General features: G+C 44.3%; 1 protein-coding gene across 2 annotated transcripts; it reads left to right on the top strand.

The window, feature by feature from the left end:
* The first annotated feature begins 140 nt into the window (after window positions 1-140).
* On the top strand, window positions 141-22,580 carry LOC149334952 (copine-8-like). Of its 2 annotated transcripts, none has more exons than XM_089551630.1 (14): window positions 141-389; window positions 2,865-2,952; window positions 3,563-3,666; window positions 3,733-3,772; window positions 5,455-5,531; window positions 7,039-7,070; window positions 7,136-7,164; window positions 8,163-8,413; window positions 8,478-8,553; window positions 9,174-9,227; window positions 9,289-9,350; window positions 11,548-11,904; window positions 12,858-13,018; window positions 15,262-22,580. In XM_089551630.1, the coding sequence occupies exons 1-14, from the start codon at window positions 310-312 to the stop codon at window positions 15,498-15,500; spliced, it is 1,650 nt and encodes a 549-aa protein (XP_089407756.1). In that variant the 5' UTR covers window positions 141-309; the 3' UTR covers window positions 15,501-22,580. The 2 variants fall into 2 exon arrangements, with proteins under 2 accessions (XP_089407756.1, XP_089407754.1); XM_089551628.1 differs by having other exon boundaries at window positions 8,466-8,553.
* The last annotated feature ends 269 nt before the right edge of the window (window positions 22,581-22,849 follow it).

Genomic DNA, 22,849 nt, shown 5'->3' with positions numbered 1-22,849 from the left:
CCTTCCTTACAATGCAGGCGGCGCGATTTTTAAGCAAGCTGGAAAGATTGCACAAGCGAAATAGCTGTCTGTCTGGGTCAGGGCGCCAGGGCCACGCGATGTGTCTGGAGGGCGCCAGTAGCGTTCAGCGATGACGTCGTGGTGACGTCTGTGGCGAAGTCGGTCGTCGCACTACAATCGATCTGTTTTTGTGTCGTCGTCGCTCGTATCGTGTCTGTTACCGCGCGTAGTGCGTCCCGGTGATTTCGGGATGTGAAGCGAGTCAACTGCGCAAGCTTGCGGCACTCGGATTCTGGATAGCCGCGCGAAATGGCGAACCCGACCCAGCCGTTCACTCCGGCCGCCGCGTGCGTGCCCGTAACCAAAGTGGAAATCAGCGTGTCCTGTAGGTAGGTGCCACAGTTTCAACGTAGCGTGTTTTCTCTTCTTTTCCGTGGGATATTCCAGTCGTAACTGTGTGTGGATGAAGTATGTGCATTAACCGGAGCTCCACATGTGGTTGCTCCCTGAGAAAACAAAAAAAGTCGGCTGGGCGCAGACACGCCTTCCTGCCAAGCGGTATGATGCAAGTACTAAGTCGATCGTACGGATGATTGTTAGTTTTAGTGGCAAGGTATTTATGTGGAGGTATTTACGCGCCCTCTGCTCGCACACTTGAAGAGATTGGAGCACAAATAACGGCACACTTTTCATGCCAGTTTTTTTTCTTTTTTTTTCTAATGTTTATCCTGCGAGGTGCAACCATTTAATCGCCTCAGTTCGCCGGTAGAAATGCCATGTTCTCTAGTAAGTTTTTGCTGTGTCACAGGCAGTACTTTATGGAGCCAGTTCGGCGAAAATCGGCACATTGCTTAAAAGAGGTCATTTAAGAAAGGCTGCTCTGATGTGGTACCTGCGTAGAAAAACACTTTCATATTCTAAACGGCATTAATCCTTCAGTGTCGTCTGCATTTCCTTTGGTGTTTTTTCCATTGTTATCATCCATGGCAGCCTTCATTTAAAAACCCCCATCATAAATGTTTTCCATGGTTTATTTTGTCCGTTTATAGTTTATTTTGCTTCTCACCAATAAAGTTTTTCTGAAATTCGCCTGCAGTAATGCACTTTGACCAGGCGGCTTTGACCATTGTAGGTATGGGAATAATGTTAGCTACTCCCCAAAAAATTCAAAATGTTCAAACTGAAGTGAGCAGACACCCATTGCTAATGGATCCGAATTATAATGGATGATGTCAGTAGTTTGCGAAAAACGGCGTGCTCTCAGTAATTTATCCCTTTTTCGCGGTCTTATTGCACACACTGGAATATTTGAGTCAATATTCATAACATGTTATTTAGCCACACTCCTCATTTTATCAAGCTCATTGTTTCAGTTCTAGTGTGGAAGCGGGTAACCCAACTGACATACTTGCTAGGCCTGTACAGATGTTGATAAGAGCACATTGGTCTCTCATATTCGTTGTGACATGAGTGAGCAGCACGTAACATAGCAGTGTTGGGTGTTGCTCCTTTTAGGTGTTCATTTTGTATGCTTCATATCATATAGGCAGTGTAGAGAAGAATGAGTAAATAGGGACAAGAGTTAACAAATATAGCACAGTGCAGGTGAAAAAAAATGGTTACAGCAATTCTGAACAAACCCCTTCCAGGTTGCTACGTATACACGGTCACTGTTTACTCAGTTGTATATGTAGTGAAGTCATAGCTTTTTCTGAGAGATATGCTACATGCCTTGACGTGATTTCATTTAAGGTTCATTTCATTCAGCGTTCTTCATGTCACAGTGTATCATAATAGCTAATTAATGCACGCAGCAAATGATAATTTTCTATACAGTGAGCTTGGCAGTTGTGTCCATTGCATGGACACAGATTTTTTCACCTGTAATACAAGGGATTTCCATAATCCGTTGAGGGCTTATTTAACCAATCCTAGGAATTTCATTGTTGCAGACAATTTTGAACCATTTGATTCATTGCGTTCAACTTTGTACATGCCTGTAGGAATCAACATCCCGTGGTTGCAGCGCGACAGATGGGACACAAAGTCGCACTGTAACCATGGGGTACAGAAATCAACTTGCCTAACAACTCGTCTTATAGAATTAATTAACAGTTGCTGTTCTGAAATGCAACCCTAACTAGTTGCCTTTCTTTGGGCCAGAAAATTTTTTTGACAGCAACTGCAAGTGACAGTTGAAAAAGATGGTGTTGTCTGTTATTGCGGCAGCGGATATGGGAGGGTGGTTCCACTCGAATGCTAGTAATTTTGGCATTCAATGCTTTGAGGTGCAAATTTCCCTAGTTGCCCTTTGTATTGGCAGTGACTTTTCAACGAGAGAGGATGGCTGTGCAGAAAAGACTTAATAGGAGTTTGGCTAGGATAATGAATAAGCAAAGATAAGGTATTTACAATGGAAGGGTAGAAGTGGGAAATTAAAAGCATGCTGGGTGACTGTGGCATTCAGCTCCTTATCCCATGTTCATGGGGTTGAATCCTGCCTTGGTAGCCACCACATTTTGATGGAGGAAAACGGCAGAAATGCCCATGTGCTTTGCAGTCAGTGCATGAAACCCTACGCGATTGAAGCTAATCCTGAACCCTCCACTACAGCATCGCTCACAGTCCGCATGCAGCTGTGGGATGTTAAATCGCTCACACTAAGTGTGGAACGCCACTTGGTTGCTTGCTTTTGCAAGAGTGAACGGTGGTGGTGTTGCCATCTTTCATACTTTAGGAATTTGGTTATTTTTGCTTTCATGTCCAAAATCAACTCAGTGAAGCAACTAAGTGCGAAACCAGTGCAAAACTCTGGGCAAGTCTCGCAGACATACGCTTAAATCTCTCACTTTTATGTTTTTCAGGCAGCTCAAGCAGAAAGATGTCCTCTCCAAATCGGACCCAATGTGTGTGCTGTTCATGCGAGCTTGTGAGACTGACAACTGGTGGGAGGCAAGTTCGCCAAGTTCAACCCCAGTTTTGGGGTGTCATTGCCGTGTGCCAAGATAATCATCATCATCCATGTCCACTGTATTCCCACTGTATCCTGCCACTTTATCCCCAGAAACTTCTTAGTCTCCTGTGCCACTTGACTCACTTTTCCCCGTGCTACACTTGCCTTCTCTTGGAATCCACACCGTCACCCTAAGGGCCATCGTTTATCTTGCCTTCGCATTATATGCCCTGCCCACACCAATTTCTTCTTTTTGGTTTCAGCTAGGATATTGTTAGCTTTCACTTGTTTACCGACTTACTCTGCTCTCTTCCTCTCTCTTTAACGTTGCACCAGTCATTTTCCTTTCCACTTGCTGCCTGGTCTTGAATTGTTCAAGCCTTTCATTAGCCTGTAGGTTATTAGAAGAAACAAGCTTGTAATACAAGATTCTTTTTCAGTCCAACCTGTTTTGCTTTCTGTGATTGGCTCAAGTGCTGATTGGCTCGACCACTGCTGTGCCTCTGTTATTGCTGAAATAATCAGCATGCAGGCATAGCGAGTGGTAAGAACGGAAAATAAGTGAATAGAAAGAGTGGTGCTAAAATACCGGCCGTGGTCTTCTTCCAGGTGGGGCGCACAGAAACTATGCAGGACTGTCTTGACCCAGACTTTGTCACCAAGTTTCTGGTGGACTACTTCTTTGAGGAGCGCCAACAGCTCATCTTTAAACTGTAAGGCAATAGTTGCTCACCCTTTTTAGAAGATCATGAGACTTGGGTTTGTTCTCTGTGGTGCAGGTATGACGTTGACAGCAAAAGCACGAACCTTCAAGATCATGTGAGTGCTCATGCAGGAACTGACCTGCATATTCAGACTTATCTTAATCTATGGCTAGTGAAAAGATTTGACTATGATGCGAGAATTCTGTGGGGAAAAGAAATTTTTACTATTCTTATCACTCTGTAGAATTCTTGTTTTGTGCACAGTCATGAGCAATTTGAATTAAGCAAGGCTGTATATTTGCATAGCATTCTGTCTTTCTTGAAGGAAGGTGGCAGGTTGTGTTTAAGGGGGGACACTGGTCTTGAAAAAAAAAAATTTTATTAATGAAGTCACAGTTACGAAATCTTCAGGGCATGTGTATTTTTTTGTGCTGATTCTAAATATGTCATTTAATTTCATATAAAACAATTCCTTGAGCACTTATGCAATTTTTATGCTAGTATTTTGCGGAGAGTTTTGAAGAAAATTTGCTGCGGGAAACTCGCTGAAATGTATGCCATTGGGTTCTCTTGACACCAAGGAATACAATAAGGGTAAAATTGTCTTCCTGCCTATCATAGAACTTAAGTTATAGAGTTTTGAAGGTGTCGCTTCAGAAATGAGAAGGAAAATGTGTATTTCTGTGTGTGAAGTGGCAGCTTCAGTACCCTATGACTCAAGTTCTATGATAGCCAGGATGATAATTTTACCCTTATTGTATTCCTTGGTGTCAAGAGAACCCAATGGCATACATTTCAGCGAGTTTCCTGCAGCAAATTTTCTTCAAAACTCTCCGCAAAATACTAGCATAAAAAGTGCATAAGTGCTCAAGGAATTGTTTTAGATGAAATTAAATGACATATCTAGAATCAGCGCACAAAAATACATGTGCCCTGAAAATTTCATAACTATGACTAAATTAATAAAATTTTCTTTTCAAGACCAGTGTCCCCCCTTAAGACAATTTCAAAGTCTATAAGGAACTTAATTAGCGAACACACTTTGTTATATTGAAAAGTTTATAACATGCGCTGCTTATTTTATTGGGTATTGTTTGTTAAGTGTACAGCATGCAAAGGAATATTGACAGACTGAACAGCTAAAATCTGTCTGTAATGATCTGACAGGTAGTTAACTGTGTGTGACATGTTGTGATCTGCTAGGAAGAAAAAATATTGTTTCACTGAGAGTGCAGGGTAGTTATTTATTGTCACTTTTAACACTAACAGTTATATTTCTTCATCGCAGTCTAATTGCTAGCATTCAAAGCTAATATGCCAACAGGTTCCTTGGCCTATCAACTGCCACAGCAGTGATAATCATTTGGTCATACTTTATTTGCTTCTGTATTCTGAATGGTCATGTGCTGTAGCTTCAAAGGATTGGCCATTGCCTTCTTCAAGGGAAATATTTTTAATATGTGATCGGAGTATGCTGGTTCACTGGTATGTGGGTGCTGAATCGAGATTTGTGTATGGGTCTGGATTGGCAAACTGCATGTTGTGGTTTGGAATTTTGAGTATTTCAAAAGTTACATCACAATTCTACTACAGTCAAGCTTAGTGCTTATGTGAGTGAGATTTGGCATTAACTTATGATCAGGGCAATCTTTGATGTGGGGAAAAATGATTGCTAAGAAAAACACTTCTTTGCAATTTGCAAAACAAAGACAACATTTGGTATATTAGAAGGCTTGTTTTGTTTTTGTAATGATCGTATAGAATGAAATATCTGTTTGTGCTGGCACTTTACTGCAGGATTTCCTTGGCCAGTTGAGTTGTACGCTGGGAGAGCTGGTATCCTACCAGGGAAGACAGGTCAAGCACCAGCTGACGTGAGTATATGGCCAGATTCATGTTCCGCGACTGTTCAGGGTCGGTATATTATAATGGCTCTGAAACTGATTCCATTCCCTTTTTGAATTTCCCACCCTTCATCACTGTCTGAAGCGACACCATGCTCTCACTATCTCTGTGCTTTAGCCAATAATGAAGGGCAGACGCAGGGCATTGTGCCACTTCTGCCATTGACAGAGTGCGAGAAATTAAATATGGAGTGGGACCAGTTTCAGAATCGTTGTATTATCCCGGCCAAGATGTCTGCTTCTCGACACATGTCTGCTACTTTTCACCAAAGCTGCAGAATAGTTGTTACAGTGTTGTTGGTTGTCCCTCAGAGAGAGGAGATGAAACCAAGTGCGGGTGATGTCAGGGTTTACTGCAATGCACCCTACCAGTGAATGTGTGAGGGTGTGACAAAATATATACGCAAGTTAGTACAGATGCACCGGGAACTCCAACGCTGCACTTGGCGACAACAAAAGCATCTGTAACTGTGTCACTCCACCAATAGTGCAGCCACAGGAGCCACCTGACATGTTCTTGATGCAGGGTTGCTTCACTTCGTCACTGGTGTAGCTGGCGCCATCTATGAAAGCTTCTTTTAACCGGTAGTGCCTAACAATTCATTGCAATCAAGCACACTGGTGTTACTGTGGCTCTCTAATGTTGCATGTGGTTTTGGTTCAGCGTACCTCCTGCGGGATGGCACTTCACTGTGCGCGCAACCAAAGCCCTGACTGTGTGCTGCGTGCCTGCAAGGAGTTCTAGCAACATGTTGAGGTTGTTACTGGCAGTACTACCCATCCATTGCATATCTGGCAATTGCGATGCTATACAAGCAGTGTAGGACAGGGTTAATTGGAGAGATATGGGAGAGGCCTTTGCCCTGCAGTGGGCGTAGTCAGGCTGATGATGGGGATGACAGACAGCGTAAGCATATGTCATATAGATAATGTTACCATTTGTGTGTCAGTCCTGTGTTCCAAAGGTACTTTTCACCACATCTGTGACTGGTATTTATGGACGCAAATTTGCTCTTTCTTTTTCAGACAGGGAGCTCTTAGTGGAGAGTGTCATTATTATTATTATCATGCCTAATTAAAAATTAAAAAAACAAGCTACGAATAATATGCCAGGATGTAAAAGCATTGTCTAATGTTTGGATTCTGCTTGAAAATGGTTTATGGGTGTTTAACGTCTCAAAAAGACTCAGGCTATGAGGGACGCCGTAGTGAAGGGCTCCAGAAATTTCGACCCCCTGGGGTTCTTTAACGTGCACTGACATCGCACAGTACACGGGCCTCTAGAATTTCACCTCCATCGAAATTCGACCGCCACGGCCGTCTGATTCTGCTCGCGATTCTGCCTTAAAACTTTATGTTGTTTATGGCTAGGGCTGTTAAGTTGCCATGAATCAGTTGCCAATGATATTGATTAGATATGCTTAGGGGCATCTAGGCTACCTGTAACTGTAATGTGAAATGCTTGTTGTGCTTGCAGGGGACACCCAGGCAACTGCGGCACCATCTTGTGTGAGTCTCTTTGAGGAGGGCCTGTTGTGATGGCCACCACACTATTCACGTGCACTTCCTTTCAGTGACTGTGGAGGAGGTGATTGACTGCAAGGTAAGCTCCCACACAGCTGATGCATGATGTGCATCACTGATCGGCATTGATCTCTGATCTATTCAGGCGGAGTTGGGGGTATATTATGCAGGTAGCCAGTGAGGAATCAGGCCAAGCATTTATTCGAGAAATTATTTTATAACGACGGCTACTAAGGGCGCATTTCGCAGTTCTGTGGCATTGGCATAACTCAAAGGAATGCAAGTAGTAAAAAAGTGGTAGAGTGAAACAGGTACACTGCACTACTCTGTTTGGTCAGCAAGAAGTGAAGTCGCTGCAAATTGCCATGCTGAATGGTTTAAACACAGTGATGTCGTGCCACTCTATTAGAGAATATTTTATTGGCTGCTGCAAACAGCTGTCGCTGAATCTTGCATTACACTGTGGTAACCATCCTGTGAGTTTTTTATTCATCATACCCTCTGAGCGAAAGGCATTAGACTGGTGAGTTTGCCACATTAGCGGAGTAGCATGAAGCAAAATGCAGTGATTATTGATGCAGTGAAAAATTGGATTGCCGTGACATGTACACAGTTAGCTAGGTCATCATTAAATTTTTTCTTTTTTTGGTAGGCGGTGTTGTATTTTTAATTTGTCTTCATTCTTATCCGTACAACTTAAATGTCCAGTGGCTTTTTAAAGAGAAAAGAGGAATTTATACAGCAGACAAATACCTGCATGGAGCAGTTACCCCTGCATACACAGCTAGTTGCCTACGTTATAAATAATACTGTGCTATTTTTATCAAGGGATAGCAATACAGTGAGGATAATAAAACTCAATTCAAATGTGCTCTCATGAGTAAATCGAGGAAGAAGCCTTACTTATGGTGCTGGATACGGTTGTGTGAATCCAGCACTTCATCATAAGCTAGTTGTGGTCGGTGTTTGAGCCCAAATAGGCCTGTAGTTTGAGCAGGAGGATTTCTTACAACCCACATTGATAAATCCAAAAAAAGCGGCATTGTAAATTCTAATGACACAATCTGTCTCGCACAGCGGGTGATCGACATGCAGTGGCAGGGCAAGAAGCTTGAGAAGAAGGACTGGTTTGGCAAGTCTGACCCCTTCCTGGAGTTCTACCGCATCAGCGAGGACAACAGCTACACGGCGGTCTTCCGCACGGAGGTGGTCAAAAGGAGCCTCAACCCGACGTGGCGTCCCTTTACCATCCAGATGCGGCAGCTGAGCGGCGGTGACGATGACCGCACCATCCGTGTGGCCTGCTACGACTGGGACCTCGATGGAGGGTGAGTGACTGCTACAAGTGACAGCGCGATGCTAAGCCCATCATACATGCAGCACGTCTTGCAGCCACGACCTCATTGGGGAATGCTACACCAACGTCCGCTCCCTCTCCCAGGGACCTGGTCCAGCAAACGAGTATCAGGTACGGCACTGGTGCATAATCATAGTTACGTTTAGGTTTATTGGGGTTTAACGTCTCAAAGCGACTGAGGCTATGAGGGACGCCGTAGTGAAGGGCTCCGGAAATTTCGACCACCTGGGGTTCTTTAACGTGCACTGACATCGCACAGCACACGGGCCTCTAGAATTTCGCCTTCAAGAAATTCAACCGCCGCGACCGGGATCGAACCCGCGTCTTTTGGGTCAGCAGCCGAGCGCCGTAACCACTGAGCCACCGCGGCGGGGCTAATCATAGTTACGTGTTACGTGTGGCATCATTTAAATTCTGCTGCTTTTTTAAATGGCGATATGATTTCCTGCTATGTTATGACCACGCTTGCGGTGATTACTGTTACTGCGAATGCTCGCGCTGAATGATGAATATCACTGAGAGTACTTTAAGAAAGGATTGCCTTGTTGTAGCATTGCAGTATTTTGACAGCGTGCGTAATGATACCGGGCGTTGTCCATAAGGCAGAAATGTACCACGACGGGATGAGGTGGAATGCAATGTAAACTTGCAGCTGTGTTCCTTTCAGCTGGCGATGTGCTGTGTTTGTTGTGATGGATGATGCCTCTTACCGGGGCATTTTTGTATCGCAGCTGATCAACAAGAAGAAGCAGGCCAAGAAGAAGAGCTATAAAAACTCTGGTGTGGTGAGTAGTCCGTCGTGCATGACGGACTTCGGCTGTACTGATACCCTTCTCACATTCGCAGGTGAAGCTGGTTTCTTTTATAGTCCGGGAACAGGTCAGCTTCCTGGACTACATTCGTGGCGGGTGAGTTGGACTTGGTGTTGAATTTTGATCACAATTAAGGTTTTTGTGAAGCTAGGTGACTCGGAAATGTTAACGATGGCGTGAGCTGTAGCTATGAGGGTGAGACTGAAATGGGTCGGTCAGGAGGGGCGTTGGTTTCAACATTTGCCTCTAAGCACTGTGCTACTCTGCTCTGCTCTGTGCTACTCTGCTCTGCTCTGGGCTCTGCTTCTACTGGGAAAGTGGTGTTTTGTAGAGGAAAGATCCATTACACAATCCATTGTTTCCTTACACTTGTATCACCATTATTATTGACTTTGGATTGGTCAGTGATAAAGCACAACATGTGCATTAAGTTCTATTTTTTTTTTCTTAATAGGAAATAGCATCAGAAACTGTCACAGTGCTGCCATTCATTTTCATTTTCTAATCAAATTTTGGAAATGTTCCAAGAAATGTACATGTTTCGAAAAAACAATTCTCATCAACTTCATGTCCCTCAGCGTATGTCATGTAACATTTTGGAAATTGTTGCAGTTAATGTTGAAGTAAAGCTTGATAGAGTAGCTTGAAATAACACTGTGAAGCTCATTGCATTTCTGCAGTAGTAGCCACCATAGCTTTGTTAATGGGAGACTGAGGACACCGCCATTCAGTTATTTTTCCCAGTAAATATTGGTGCTAAGTCTCTTTCTGGCAGTGTTGATGTTGGAAGCAGAAGTTGCATTGATGGCTTTGGATTTTAAAATGAAACGTTTTTTTCTCGCCACTTGAATCAAACTCTTGGCATCTAGACTGAACAGGACTCTGGGACCACTGTTCAAAAGTAAATGGCAGTGTATCCAAGCCAAGCCTCAAGGCTCTGTGCACAAAAAAACTATCTTGATGTCTCCATAGTTGATGTCTCCATAGTGCTTGCAAAACAGTCAGTGGTGGCAATACCTCTACTGCATTTTTTTTACCTTTTCTAGCTTACAAAAACATTATTTTCAGTTACATCAGTGTCTTTGCTACTAGAATGCCGTAATGTGTTGACACAGGCCAACTTTAAGTGTCCCCATTGTGGTGCTGCGCCCGACCAGAGTGATGAAAAACACTTGCTGTGGACTTGCCCGGGTACAGCTTCCGTGAGACGACGTTTACTAAGAAAGGTTGGCCTGCGATGGGACGTTGCAGACGACTATACCAAGTGGACTCTAGATAATCGCTATATCACGAACTTTTGCCGCTTTTTAAGCAAGGCTTGTTTGCACTCCTTTTTATAACTCTCTTTCCTTTTTCATTATGCCTGATGGCAAACAGCTCGAATAAAAAAAAAAAAAAAGGGACACTGAGGAGAAATTAAAGTTGGCTTGTATCGGCAGAATACCAGCTCCTGATTACAAAAACGCCACTCATACTGACAACAAAGCTCTTGTAATGCTTAAAAGAGCAAGAACCAAAATACAGCTTTCGCCGCCACAGGCCAAACTCGCAAGTACAAGCGTGATGACGTCATAGGACAAAGCAGTGTTGCTAGAACCAATGGTTCTAGCAACTCTAGGACCCGAGAAGCCACAAATCACTGAGGTGCAGCCAATGCATGCGCAAATCTTCTTGACGTCGCCAGATGGCACCACGTGCCCGGCAGCTACGCGCGCGCCTGAAGCATCGGGACCAATCAGCGCCTGCTCAGCGGCGTTAGGGGGGCTCCCGGTATTCCGCTAGCGGTAACAAGGTACACGGTATGCTAAAGGTGTCTATTTGCGAGAACTTCGTTGACGACTTCGAGAACGAGATCCATCGTAACGCTGGCAAAACGCCAGTGCAAACGTAAGCGAAGCGACTGTAGCGACGGCCGCAATAGCCGATAGATGCCTTCAACGTGCGGCCAGCGGTAGCTTTCGTTTCGGCTGCTGCTAGGCCGCACTGCTGGCCTGCAGAAATCACGGAGTCTGCGTTACGTCATGTGCACGTCATGTTTCATGTCACTTAGTCCTGCGTCGTCATAGGAGAATCCCAAGTTTGAATCAGAGCGGCGGGAAAAACTTTGTCAACTTCGAATCCAAATATCTTAGAAATAAATGCATCTTTCGCTGCCGGCCAAGTGGCAACAAAGCCATGACATGTTGAACTATCGGATTTTGCTGTAAAAAAAATATTAATAGTGCTCTCCTCAGTGTCCCTTTAATCTGTTCCCGGTGTCCCTTCAATGCATGCATGTTTCGGATGGCTGCAGGATGCAGATGCACTTCACGGTGGCCGTGGACTTCACAGCCTCCAACGGCGACCCCCGTGACCCTGCCTCCCTGCACTTCCTGGACCCAATGAGGCCCAATGCTTACGCAATGGCAATCCGGGCTGTGGGCGAGGTGATACAGGACTATGACTCGGACAAGATGTTTCCCGCACTGGGCTTTGGAGCAAGGGTGCCTCCTGATGGCAGCGTCTCGCATGAATTTTTCCTCAATGGAAGTGCGACGGACCCATACTGTGCAGGCATCCAGGGTGTCCTCGAGGCCTACCAGAGGACACTTCAGGCGGTCCAGCTGTATGGCCCAACAAACTTTACGCCAGTCATCAACCATGTCGCAAGGTAATCGCCACTTTCCCCTCCAAGGACATGTCTGAGGGTTGTGTCATCGTCATCATCATCAACCAATGGCCATTTCAGGGCAAAGGTCTCTCCCACATCCCTCCAATGTGAAGTGGCCACAGCAAAGAGCTTAAAGGGACTATGAAATAAATTTATTGAGATTACGTAAAGATAGGCAATTCATCACTCGTCACCCCAGCGCAAGAATTTTTGAGCTAGCATGAATAACAACAAAGTTATAGACGATTAAAAATAACGCTCCTCCTCTCCCCCTTCAATTCGTACACGCGGGGTACCATAAAAAAATAAAGAAAACAGCTCCGGGACTGGGCACTGCCCATGAATACGCCATTGGCTGACGTTCGGTTTACGACTTCCGGTTGTTGCACTCCCGAGGAGCAGCGTGCGTTGGCAGCGTCTATCCGGTCTCTGCGCTTTCTTGGCTCCCGAACTTGCGACAGAAAGAGGCGGCAGAGGTAAATTGAAACCATATGCGCGAAGGCAATGCCTAGCTGGCTCGCGCTTGCCCGAGGGGGTCGCGCGGCGGCTCGAGCAGACGATTTTCACCGCTACTGGAAGTGTGCCCGTGACGTCGTAGCTGCCGCGGCTCGAGCGAATGACAGCTTGTGGTGGCCTGCCGGCGTCATGGGACTAGTGACGTCTGTTTTCCCGATTTTAGTTCCAAAATGGCTCCCTACGAAGACACCAAACGGCCCGCGAATTTTAAAAAACACGATTTTTAAAAATTCATAATAAATTGCCGGCTCAGTTCCGAAGACTCATACTTGGTGTCAATGCTTTTGAGCATCACTTCTAACATTTACAAGCGGCTTTTAATTCTTTGCATGGTCCCTTTAACTAGTCGAAGAATTTGTGACCGCTAAAAATTTGCTGCAAAAAGCAGAAAGAAATAGAGATTTAACTGTGAGTAAAGCTATAACTCTTTCTTCCAGGTTTGCAAATTCGTACCGTGATGGCAGCAGCTACTTTGTGCTGCTCATCATCACTGACGGAGTCATCAGTGACATGGCACAGACGATGGAGGCTATCGTGCAGGCCTCTTCGCTGCCCATGTCCATCATTATTGTAGGTGTGGGCAATGCTGACTTCACAGGTGAGTGGAGGGAGGGGTGGTCACCATGTCAATGTCAGTGGCAGTCAAGGACCCGCAAAAGGTGTTTTTTATGTGTGCATTTAATCCTCTAATGCCTAGTACACTGCGTGTGGTACTGAGTGTAAAAATGGGAATAATTTTCATTTCTGCTCGCAGAACTGCTTGCATTGCTAACATAAATGCAGAAGCGAGCTTTTTCTATATAATTATTAAAGGTGCACTGAAGAGGAATCTGAACTCGTCTTTCTGCCGCGGGAACTCAACCTAGACGTTCACAGCATTCTTAGAAACTTCGATTTATTGCCCTGTGCGGCCGATTTCTCTAATTTAAATCAGATTAACGTCTGGCTCCCGTTTTTTTTTTATTTTTTGTAATTCCCCGCATACGGTGGGAGGGTGGGAGGAGTCAGCCAACACATGGAGTGCCTTTCAGGCAGTCGCGTGGAGACTTTGCTTTCGCTTTTATTTTGTTTCTTTTAGGTTTCCGTGAATAAATGGATCTAGTCAGAGACTACATAGTTGCAAATTAGGCCCACGGAAATAAAAATACGAGTGGAGTCTGCTTTCGCCGATCACTACATATCACTCCGCCGATGGGAGAGCGGTAAGCCGTCACGGGACTGGGTGAAAGGTTGTTCGGCTCCTCCCACCGTCTGCGGGGAATTCAAAAAAAAAAAAGGCAGGAGCCAGGCATTTAATCCGATTTAAAATTAGGGAAATCGGCTGCACAGGTCAAATTCGAAGTTTCTAAGAACACTCAGAACATGCAGATTGAGTTCTGGCAGTAGAAATACAAGTTCAGATTCCTCTTCAATGCACCTTTAAGGTCAGACATATTAAGGTGAAACTTCATTATCACGAAAACAGCACTCAAAAACTCAAGGACCAAAACAAAGCAAGACAATGCTATGAATGCTGATAATGGATCATTACCAACTCACCCAACTTGCTTTACTTCTATGTACAAGGTCAATATGTCGGCTGGAAGATATCCAGGAGGGCTGCTGAGAATTAAAATCATGCAGGACATAACTCCAGGGCTAAACAGCCTAAAATTCTTGTGGCTGTAATGTTGTATAACCAGGCGATGGAGCAGTTTTTAATTTTTATACTGATTTATTGTATGCAGCTGCATGTCTGGCCAGTTTTGTTGTCCTCAGAGATTCCGAAATGATTTAAAACTGACAAAATGTAATTATGCTCTAACCATCTCTTTATTTAATAAACCTTCCAGTTTTTTACATTTCTGCAGTAAAGGGGCATTAGGGATACAACCCATGAAGATCGTAACTTTTATCCAGCATTGTCAATTTTCAGTGCCTGGGAATCTTAGAGTTAAAGATATTAAAGCGGGGACTTGTTAGATGTCCTGCATCCTGCTGTTAAGAGTGCAAATGAGGTTACAGTAGGGACTTACAGTAATGACCATGGTGTCTCATGTTCTCTGATTTTGGTTACAGCTTTGTGACTTCAATAAAGCTTTTTCCTGCTGCATCTGCCGAGAGTTACTCTCATCGTGGTGAACTGTCTTGGCTAGTTTAGCGGGGCTACAGTCTTGCCCAAAGATGTTCACTAATGTTCCTTCTCTGGGGATAACTGTGCAGACAGCACTAAACATCCTGTATGCATTATACTAAAAATGTGTTGAAGCTGGGGAAGCGAGCTGCCGTTTGTGGGAGCCATGAACTATCCCTGTGGCTGCATTGCATCTGATGTGCTGAGAATTATCTTGCCCAGAGTTGGTACATAATCACGACTCTGTCCCTGATTGTGTGATAGTATTTTTGATCCCTGTGAAAATTCTGCAACAGTGTGCCACAGTCTGTCCCAGGAGTTGTCAATCTTTTATGCTTTAGGGATCCCGAGTGGCTTTCAAAAGGGGCTGAGAAACCTCGTTTTTCATGGCAGCCATCCCTTCCTGCCGAACATGCATGCAAAACAGTATGCAGACTCGCAGCGCCTCAAGAAATGTCAAAATTTCATAAATAATGACTGTCCATATAGAGAAACAGTCTGCTGCAAGCGAATTCATTATTGCTGACCCCCCAAAAAAAGCAGGTAAATTAGGGGTTGGTATTAAGGCATGCATGGATTTAGGTGCTCAGGAAACCCGCAAAGCTCTCCGCAGAACTGAGTTTGAGAACACCTCGCCTATCTAATGCCATGCCCGTATTGTGTGCATAGTGACTTTACTGCAAAGGGAGAGAGTCGTGCATTCTTCATGCCTGGTTGGTTGTTTTCAGCCATGGAAACCCTGGATGGCGATGTGAGGCAGTTGAACTCGGGTGGCCGCACAGCTGAGCGGGACATCGTGCAGTTTGTGCCCTTCCGCAAGTTCCTACAGGGTGGAGGCAGCTGGCAAAGCAGCCAGATGCAGCTTGCAAAGGAAGTGCTGGCCGAGATCCCCGGCCAGGTCGTTGCTTACATGTCCAAGCGCAACATCAAGCCTGGGCCAGGCCCGGTGATTCAGGCCCCACATTGAGCTTTCACCAAGGGAGTAAGCGGGGAGTAATCAAAGCAGTAAGGGGAGGGGGGGCAGCTTCAAGAAAGCTTGCATTAAGAGGGTAGAATTCCTGTTCCGGGGACTCTGAATGGGATGAATTATTTTTCTTCAGACAAAAAGTTTCTGTGAAAGCTGTGTAGTTTTCCTTAGCAGCCGAATGGCTATTCTTGAGTGGATGCTAATGAGTAATTACTCCCTTGTTGCAAATTTACCCCACCTTGGGGAACTGCTCCAAACACATTGTACTTGAGTCTTCATGTGCATCTGTGTGTGTACGTAATGTTCATCTTTATCGTGAAGATTTAAAAATTTTCCCAACTCATCCACTGGCTTGTTTGCTGTGAAACTGCACACAGATCTTGCGTATTGTGGTAACTTTTGTCTTGTAGTAAGCTTGACAATGATACTTACCTGGTCCAGCTACGCATGGCACAAACCCATAATCATCTGCGCCGAGATCGAGGAACCAAGAGCCACCAATGCCGAGTTTCCGCAAAGGGCAGTGGTGGCACCATCGAAGGACCCACGCACCTAGCAACACTCGCCTCAGCACCTTTTGCGTTGTGGCCCTTTCCTCTGCAGATTAAGAGATGGCGCTACCGCTACCCGTCGGCAGAAACTTGGCATTGGCAGCCTTCGGTTCCTCGATCTCAGCACAGACGTTTACGGGTTTGCACAATGCGCGGTTGAAGCAAGAAACTACCAGTGTCAAACTTCCTACGCAACAAAAGTTACCGCAACACACAAGCTCTATGCACAGTTTCACCACAAACGAGTGAGTAGTTGGGGAGGGAAAATTTAAAAACTCTTCACGAAAAGATGCACAATACTGTTATGTTTTTATCATGCAAGCCACTGCTGATCATTAGCACAAAGCCAGTATTTCTCGTCATGCTTCTGCGGTCCAGTTTCTGACTCTACTGTGGTTATTGCTTAGCTGAGTAATCTTGGAGTTATTGCGCATTTACAGCACATGGTCAAAGTTAAGTCTTTCGGTTGAGAGCCAGAAAAGAATGTGCCAAATGCAACACACCGAAGAGATGGATCAAAGCATACTTCTCTGCCGGCACCATTTGCTGCTCTGATGGCAAAAAAACTAGATGCATTTAGCTGCATGATTAAGGTACAACTTTGGCAGTTTGAGGGGCACAAAAGGCTCGTAGCCAGTAGTGAATGCTATTGTCTGAATGGAACCTCCATCCATACCTGCTTGTGACCCTTGCTGCAGTCTTTTAGCAATGAGAGCCGTTTCCTTTTCGAGACCGGCAAGACATAGCGCTAACTCACAGGGCATTCTTTTCGGTCATAATGTAGCAGATAAATCTACACTGTACTGTCTCCTTTTGGAATTGTATTCACATTTGTGGACACAACCCGAACACTGCCAAATTCCTCATTTACAAGCTCCAGTGTTCTGTAATTTGGGTGCTGTAAAATTTCCTGAGACCTGGAGAACCATTTGTAGAAACTCACGAAGCCAGGCATGCGAAGTCGACACAGAAAATTGTTTTTAAAATGGACACCTTCGTGCTTTACGGTACTGTTGATATGGCTGAAGTGAGTGTGTGTTTTTGCTTGTTTGTTTTGCCAGCATGGCTGCTTTAAACCGCCTGAAATATGCCAATTTGCTTGCGGTATGGCTTCATCTGATAGGATTCAGTCAAAAGAAGTAAAATTAAGACACTAGTCACAACGAGAGTATATGATGACGCAGCAGAAATCACACGACTAACCGTCCGGAGAAGGTGTGAGTTTTAGCTGTGGATTCTCCTTGTGCTCCTTACAAAAATTGAAAGAGCGCATGAATATATACTACTCACTACACCTGCTATAGGTGCTAGTAAGTCTGTACTATGATGAGCACAGAAGGCAGCAGTCATCTGTGTAGCAGTAATGGGTCTGCACTATTCTCTCATTCGAAGATCATTTTCTTCATGTTCATTCACACTGATTTTTTTCACCGCAAACTTTTCTTACACTTCCACTGCCTATGGCTTTGTCATGTGGGGCTCCTTTGACACAATGCCAATCATTTCCACTGGAGGACTTGCATTTTTACTGTTAGGCTGGATTTATAACATACCGTATACTGCCGTGCGTAAGTCGACTTTTTTTTTATGCGAAGCATACTACTTTAGCTACCACTTCAGCCCTTCACTGTGGTTGTGCGCCTCCAAATCACGTGATACATGACGTCACACCACGTGACACGATGACGTCACGACAGTGGAGAAACGGGGGCCCACCTCGCGCCGTCGCTGTGGTTGTGCGCCTCCAAATCACGTGATACATGACGTCATACCACGTGACACGATGACGTCATGGCAGTGGAGAAATGGGGGCCCACCTCGCGCCGTCGCTGTGGTTGTGCGCCTCCAAATTACGCGACACAATGATGCTTCGCATTCTCCAGGCTTAACCAAGTTAAGCCTCAGCCATTTTTTAAATGTGTTCCCAAAGTTGTGGGTGGACTTATAATCGGAGTCGACATATATGCGGAGTCTTAAAGTCGGCCTATATGCGGGGTCAAAAGTAATTTCGACCAAGTCGCGGATAATATCACGTCCCATGCGCTCGTAATTCCATAATAGTTGTCAGGCACGGTGTGAAAGTGGATCTGCTTAAAAAAACGAATTTAATTGAGATATGCACCAAAAGTTTGTTCTAATACGATAGCAACTTGTTATTGACAAACCAGCGGCAGCAGTGGCTCTTAAGATGATGATTGCGTCCTCACAAGCGACGACGAGTCAGAGATGTCTCGTGAACAAATAAATGTTTCTTTATGACTCGGCCTTCTGAAAAACTTTTTGGGCAAGCTAGGACCGCAGGGTGTGGCAGCGTCGACCTAAATTCGGAGTATAGCTTTTTTTTGCCCAAAGGGGGCTACGAGTTGGGGGATCGACTTGTAACCGGAGTCGACTTATAATCGGCAATATACGGTAGGTGAAAAACGCTGATGTGGCTAAGCTTGAAGAGGGTGCTGAGCTGCATAGTGTAAGTCCATGAGGTAAATTTAGATTGCTCGCTGTGTGTTGCATCCCTCCCTTAACCTTTACATTTTTTCTACCTTATATTTCTGAAATCTCATTTTAGCACATTTTTCTCATTCGTCACAATTAAGGTCTTTGAGATTTCATTTTTCTGGAGAGAGGGGAAAATCTGATTCTCCAGTATCTCTGCAAGCCAGTCTGTTTGGCTTTTTGATTGCCAGTTTTTACTACTTAATGCTGCAGTCTATGTGATTGCATTTTAAACTGCCATCACTGTTGGAAGATAGTGAGGTCTAACGTACGGTGCTTTGTGGTTTACTCACTGCCCCTTGTTCTAGACATCCTTTACACTTTCATGGTATTGCTCGTGCTACATGAAATTAGCATGCCAATGGCCAGCATGGAAGTCAAGGACCTGTCAATGATTAACACTAAAGCAAGCATCAGTTAAGCTGCGCTTTCTTGTTGCTTGTGCCAGAGAAGTGCTTGGTAAGCACCTAAAACTCCGTTTTTGATGTAACAAACTGCCCTGAGGCTTGAATCTATCCATCTTGCTTTAAGCTGGAAAAAATTTATTCACCTATTTGTTTCTGCACTTTGTCTGATGAACTTTTTATTCGTGCTAATTCTGTGAGCCAAAAATGGAAGCTTGTGTCTTAGTGAAAATTGTTTCGATGAGTCATTCCGCTAGTAATATATTTTGTGTAACTTGACTTGTAGAAAAATGACACATGTGTGGCTCTGCACTTAACGGCAAAACGGCTGTACTGTCATCCTCGTAGTCATATGAGCAGTTGACCCTGCAAAATGGCACTCAAGGGGCGTTCGCGACACTGTCGAGTAAAGAAAAAAAAATAGTAACAACCGCTTCCATGCAAGAAAACACACCCCCACAAGTTGGCTTGCACATAACATCGCTCAGTTGTGTGGGGAAGCTGTCTTGTGGGGGTGTGCTCTTTTGCGGGGAAGCTATCTTGCCGATGCGAAGAAGGCAGGGCACTCGCGCTCCTGTCTGCGTGCAGTGCAGAGATTGCCTTCAACTCATTTCATGCATAGTGCAATCAGTGCTCTATTTGCAATTATGCTCTCTCTGAAAGGCTAGTTTAGTTATTGTTTTCATACAACATATGCATGGGCACACCGAGCATACTCGCATATCTTTTTTAGCCGCACTTCTGTTAAGATGAACAAATTTTCTGGGCCATCCACATTTGTCTTTAAGGGAGTCTACTGTATTTTGAGATGTGTGCGAGTAGAAGGTTTCGCGAAAGTCTCGTCCATTGCATTGTTGTAAAATGCTCGTTGTTACCACCCTGCCATACGTAAATCTGCGAGTCTGACTGGTCGCTAAGTATCTGCTTTCACGAAAATGAATCGGGGCCAAAAGTCAAGGCCCGAAAGAAACGAAGGGACAGTAACAGGAGCACACTCACTTGTCTTGTATTGTTTCCTGTGCCTGGCTCATGTTTCCAGTTCGTTTGTGAAACCTAGCTTTTCTGTGTACACCTTGTTGTCGCACTTGTTTGTGCTTGTAGTTTGTTGTGTGGTGCAAAAATAGCTGGCCCACCCATACTCTTTCAGCTTACCGGTGATCGGCCATTTGGCATTGGTTAAAAATTTCTTTCGTTATTATTATTTCTTATAGGCTAAATCTTGGCATGCTTGAAGTGGCCTGGGTAGTTTCTTCAGATTTTAAACATTTGCATGGAAACAGAATTTAAAACAGCATTTAAAAGCTGTTTTGGAATAGAAGAGGTTAGCCCAAGGTGGTGAATAAACTGGTAGCTTTTTCTTTGGGAAAAAAAAGGCTACTATTGAACCTCGTTAATTTAATCATGTCTGTTCTGAGATGCCGTCAGCCAGCCATGTTTCAATATCTCGGGCCAATTTATGGGATTGAAATTTGCTGTTTCTGGACGTTTGTCATGCCACTTTGTGGTTATGAAAAAAACTGCTCAGAACTCCTCAAAGAATGTAATTACCCATCAGCACTTTATGCAAGAGGTCGTAAGTGGTGCGGGGATGTGGAAACCGGCTGGTGGAATGCAAGTGTTCTATGTTGGAGTGCAGTTATAATCTTGGCACAAAGGTTTGAATGCTGGCTCATTATCCTGACAAATTCTACAACCGTTTTGATAAATATATGGAGTTGTTAAATAGAAGTGGCAGTTTTTAAGCTGGTACTTTTATGTTGTGTTTAAGTTTCGCATATTTTATATTGTGATTGCATTTGCGCATTTGTTTATATGCTCAGATGTTTATACGTTAGATGCACTATTTTTCCTATGCGTTAGTGATCTGAAGTGTGTGTCACGTCGTCTGTCATTAAGTGACCCCATTTTTCTACAGTGTTTTACGTTGACTCTGTTTAAACAATTTTTTCAACTCTTTGGTGACATTTTTGGGTTTAGAAGGGTGGAAAGTATGGATAGGTGTCATGGCTTCATCATTACATGGCCTGAATCAGACAGAAAGCTTGCGTGAAAGTTGACTTTATCCTGTTCTTTTACTTGTCCATTGTTTTGCCGTGCAACAATGCTGCATTTACTTGCACACTGTCTCATTATGGACTGCCTGCTTGTCCTCTGGTGGGCCTCAGCACTGCCATTGTAGTTCTTGTAGTGCAATGCCTTTTCATTGCCTTCTTGTAATTGTTTGCACAGTTTTCTTTGAGTGCATTGGAAGGTTCACTGTAACAAGATTCTGTGGTGTGAAAACCTTCGACGTTTCTCACACCATTTTGTGAAACTTGACAGCACTGCCTTTTGTAGTCTTCTTTGTGTAATCATTTAAACCTTTCCTTAGCATGTCTATTCAAACCTATCAATTTGATCGACGGCGCGAAACAGCCCATTCAATTCAACATGCTTGCAGCCAATTCTAGGTGTGTAACGCCATCCTGTATATAACTGGTAAACTAAATACTATACTCCAGTTTCAGATTTAGTTTTCATATGTTCTGCTGGAGAGCTTATTTTTTGGATAGCTTCAGGTGATGGCTTGCAGGACAACTCTCACTGTTACTTTTTTGCCTTGGGTGGGTGCAAAGCGTATAGGTGGTGATATTACGTGTGGGTGACCTAGTGTGCATGCAAGTAAGGCTAATGTGCTTGGAAAAAACTGGGATCAGTCCCTGAATGGGGGCAAAAGTACAGAAGTGCAGCGTGGCTTTTTAGGGTATTTTTGCTGCTATAGCAGGGCAGAGTAGTTTTCATAGTACAGATTGAGGTGCAGTAGCTTCCAGTGCCTTGTGCAAGGTGCCCGTTTAGTTGAGTGGTTAGTTTCATCCATGGGTTGCATTTAAGTGTGAATCTTCAATTCAAGATTAAAATCTATTAGGCATGTGAACAGTAGGAAGGGTAGTACTGTGCAAGTTGGCATCGATATGCAGTTATAGAGTTTTTTGCACTTGGCAGCCTGTGCTGTCAATATGATAACCAGGAAGCCATGCTTCCTGGTTATCATATATGAGACAGCAGCTGGACGCCAAAGCCTCTGAGCCACTGCGGTGGGCACATTTATATCCTGCTCTTAGTTACACGCTTGGCAGGTTGCAGCAAAGTTACTGACAGGGCGTACATAAGGAAAACGTGAGGGGGGGGCTGCCAGCATAGCTCAAGTGAGAAATTTCTGTCGAAAAACTTTTTCAAAGTCGAAGGAATCCCTTGTGAAACTATAGAACCCCCACCCACAATTGTACTGCCCCTTCTGGTGTTGCCCCACAAGTCTGTTTCTGGTTACTAACTGCCATTAAATAAACTTCCAAGTCTGTTGCTTTATTATTTTGTTAGAACTTTAGTTTTTCTGTTTACCTATGCCAGCAGTGTTCTTGTAGCTGAAGCTTTCCATACAATCTGTAGTATGCTATGCTCACCTGTTCATGTAGATGTATTCGTGTAGGGCAGCTCAAATTCAGTTTTTTGGTACTGGCCTTTGCACTCGCCTTATCCTTCAGCCAGGTCTTTCTCTATTGTCTACCTTCTGCTTGAACTTGTGTGAAAATTTGTATTTTGGCATATTGCTGAATGCATTGCAGTGAATAAAATACACAAGCATTGATGTCTAACACTGTGTCCTGATATTATTGGAGGCAGACAAGTGCCTGTAATGCTGTTGTGGACGGCGATGTCACTTTTTCCTTTTGGACAGTGACTTGCCTGCCAAGTGATTGAGAAGCAACCGAAAGGTCATCATAAGCCAGTGTGACTGTGGGGAGCAAAACAAATATTCGACATGCTGAATCCTTTATTCTTTGTTCCTGTATGTTTTGCACAGTATAATTGAGGCTAAGAGCATGAAACAGTAGTATGTTCTTAACTGAGGAAGGCTTTCGTT

Source organism: Amblyomma mixtum, chromosome 7 (genome assembly GCF_055824585.1).
Source record: "Amblyomma mixtum isolate Tamu chromosome 7, ASM5582458v1, whole genome shotgun sequence".
NCBI lineage: Eukaryota > Metazoa > Arthropoda > Arachnida > Ixodida > Ixodidae > Amblyomma > Amblyomma mixtum.
This window is presented reverse-complemented; position numbering and strand designations above follow the sequence as displayed.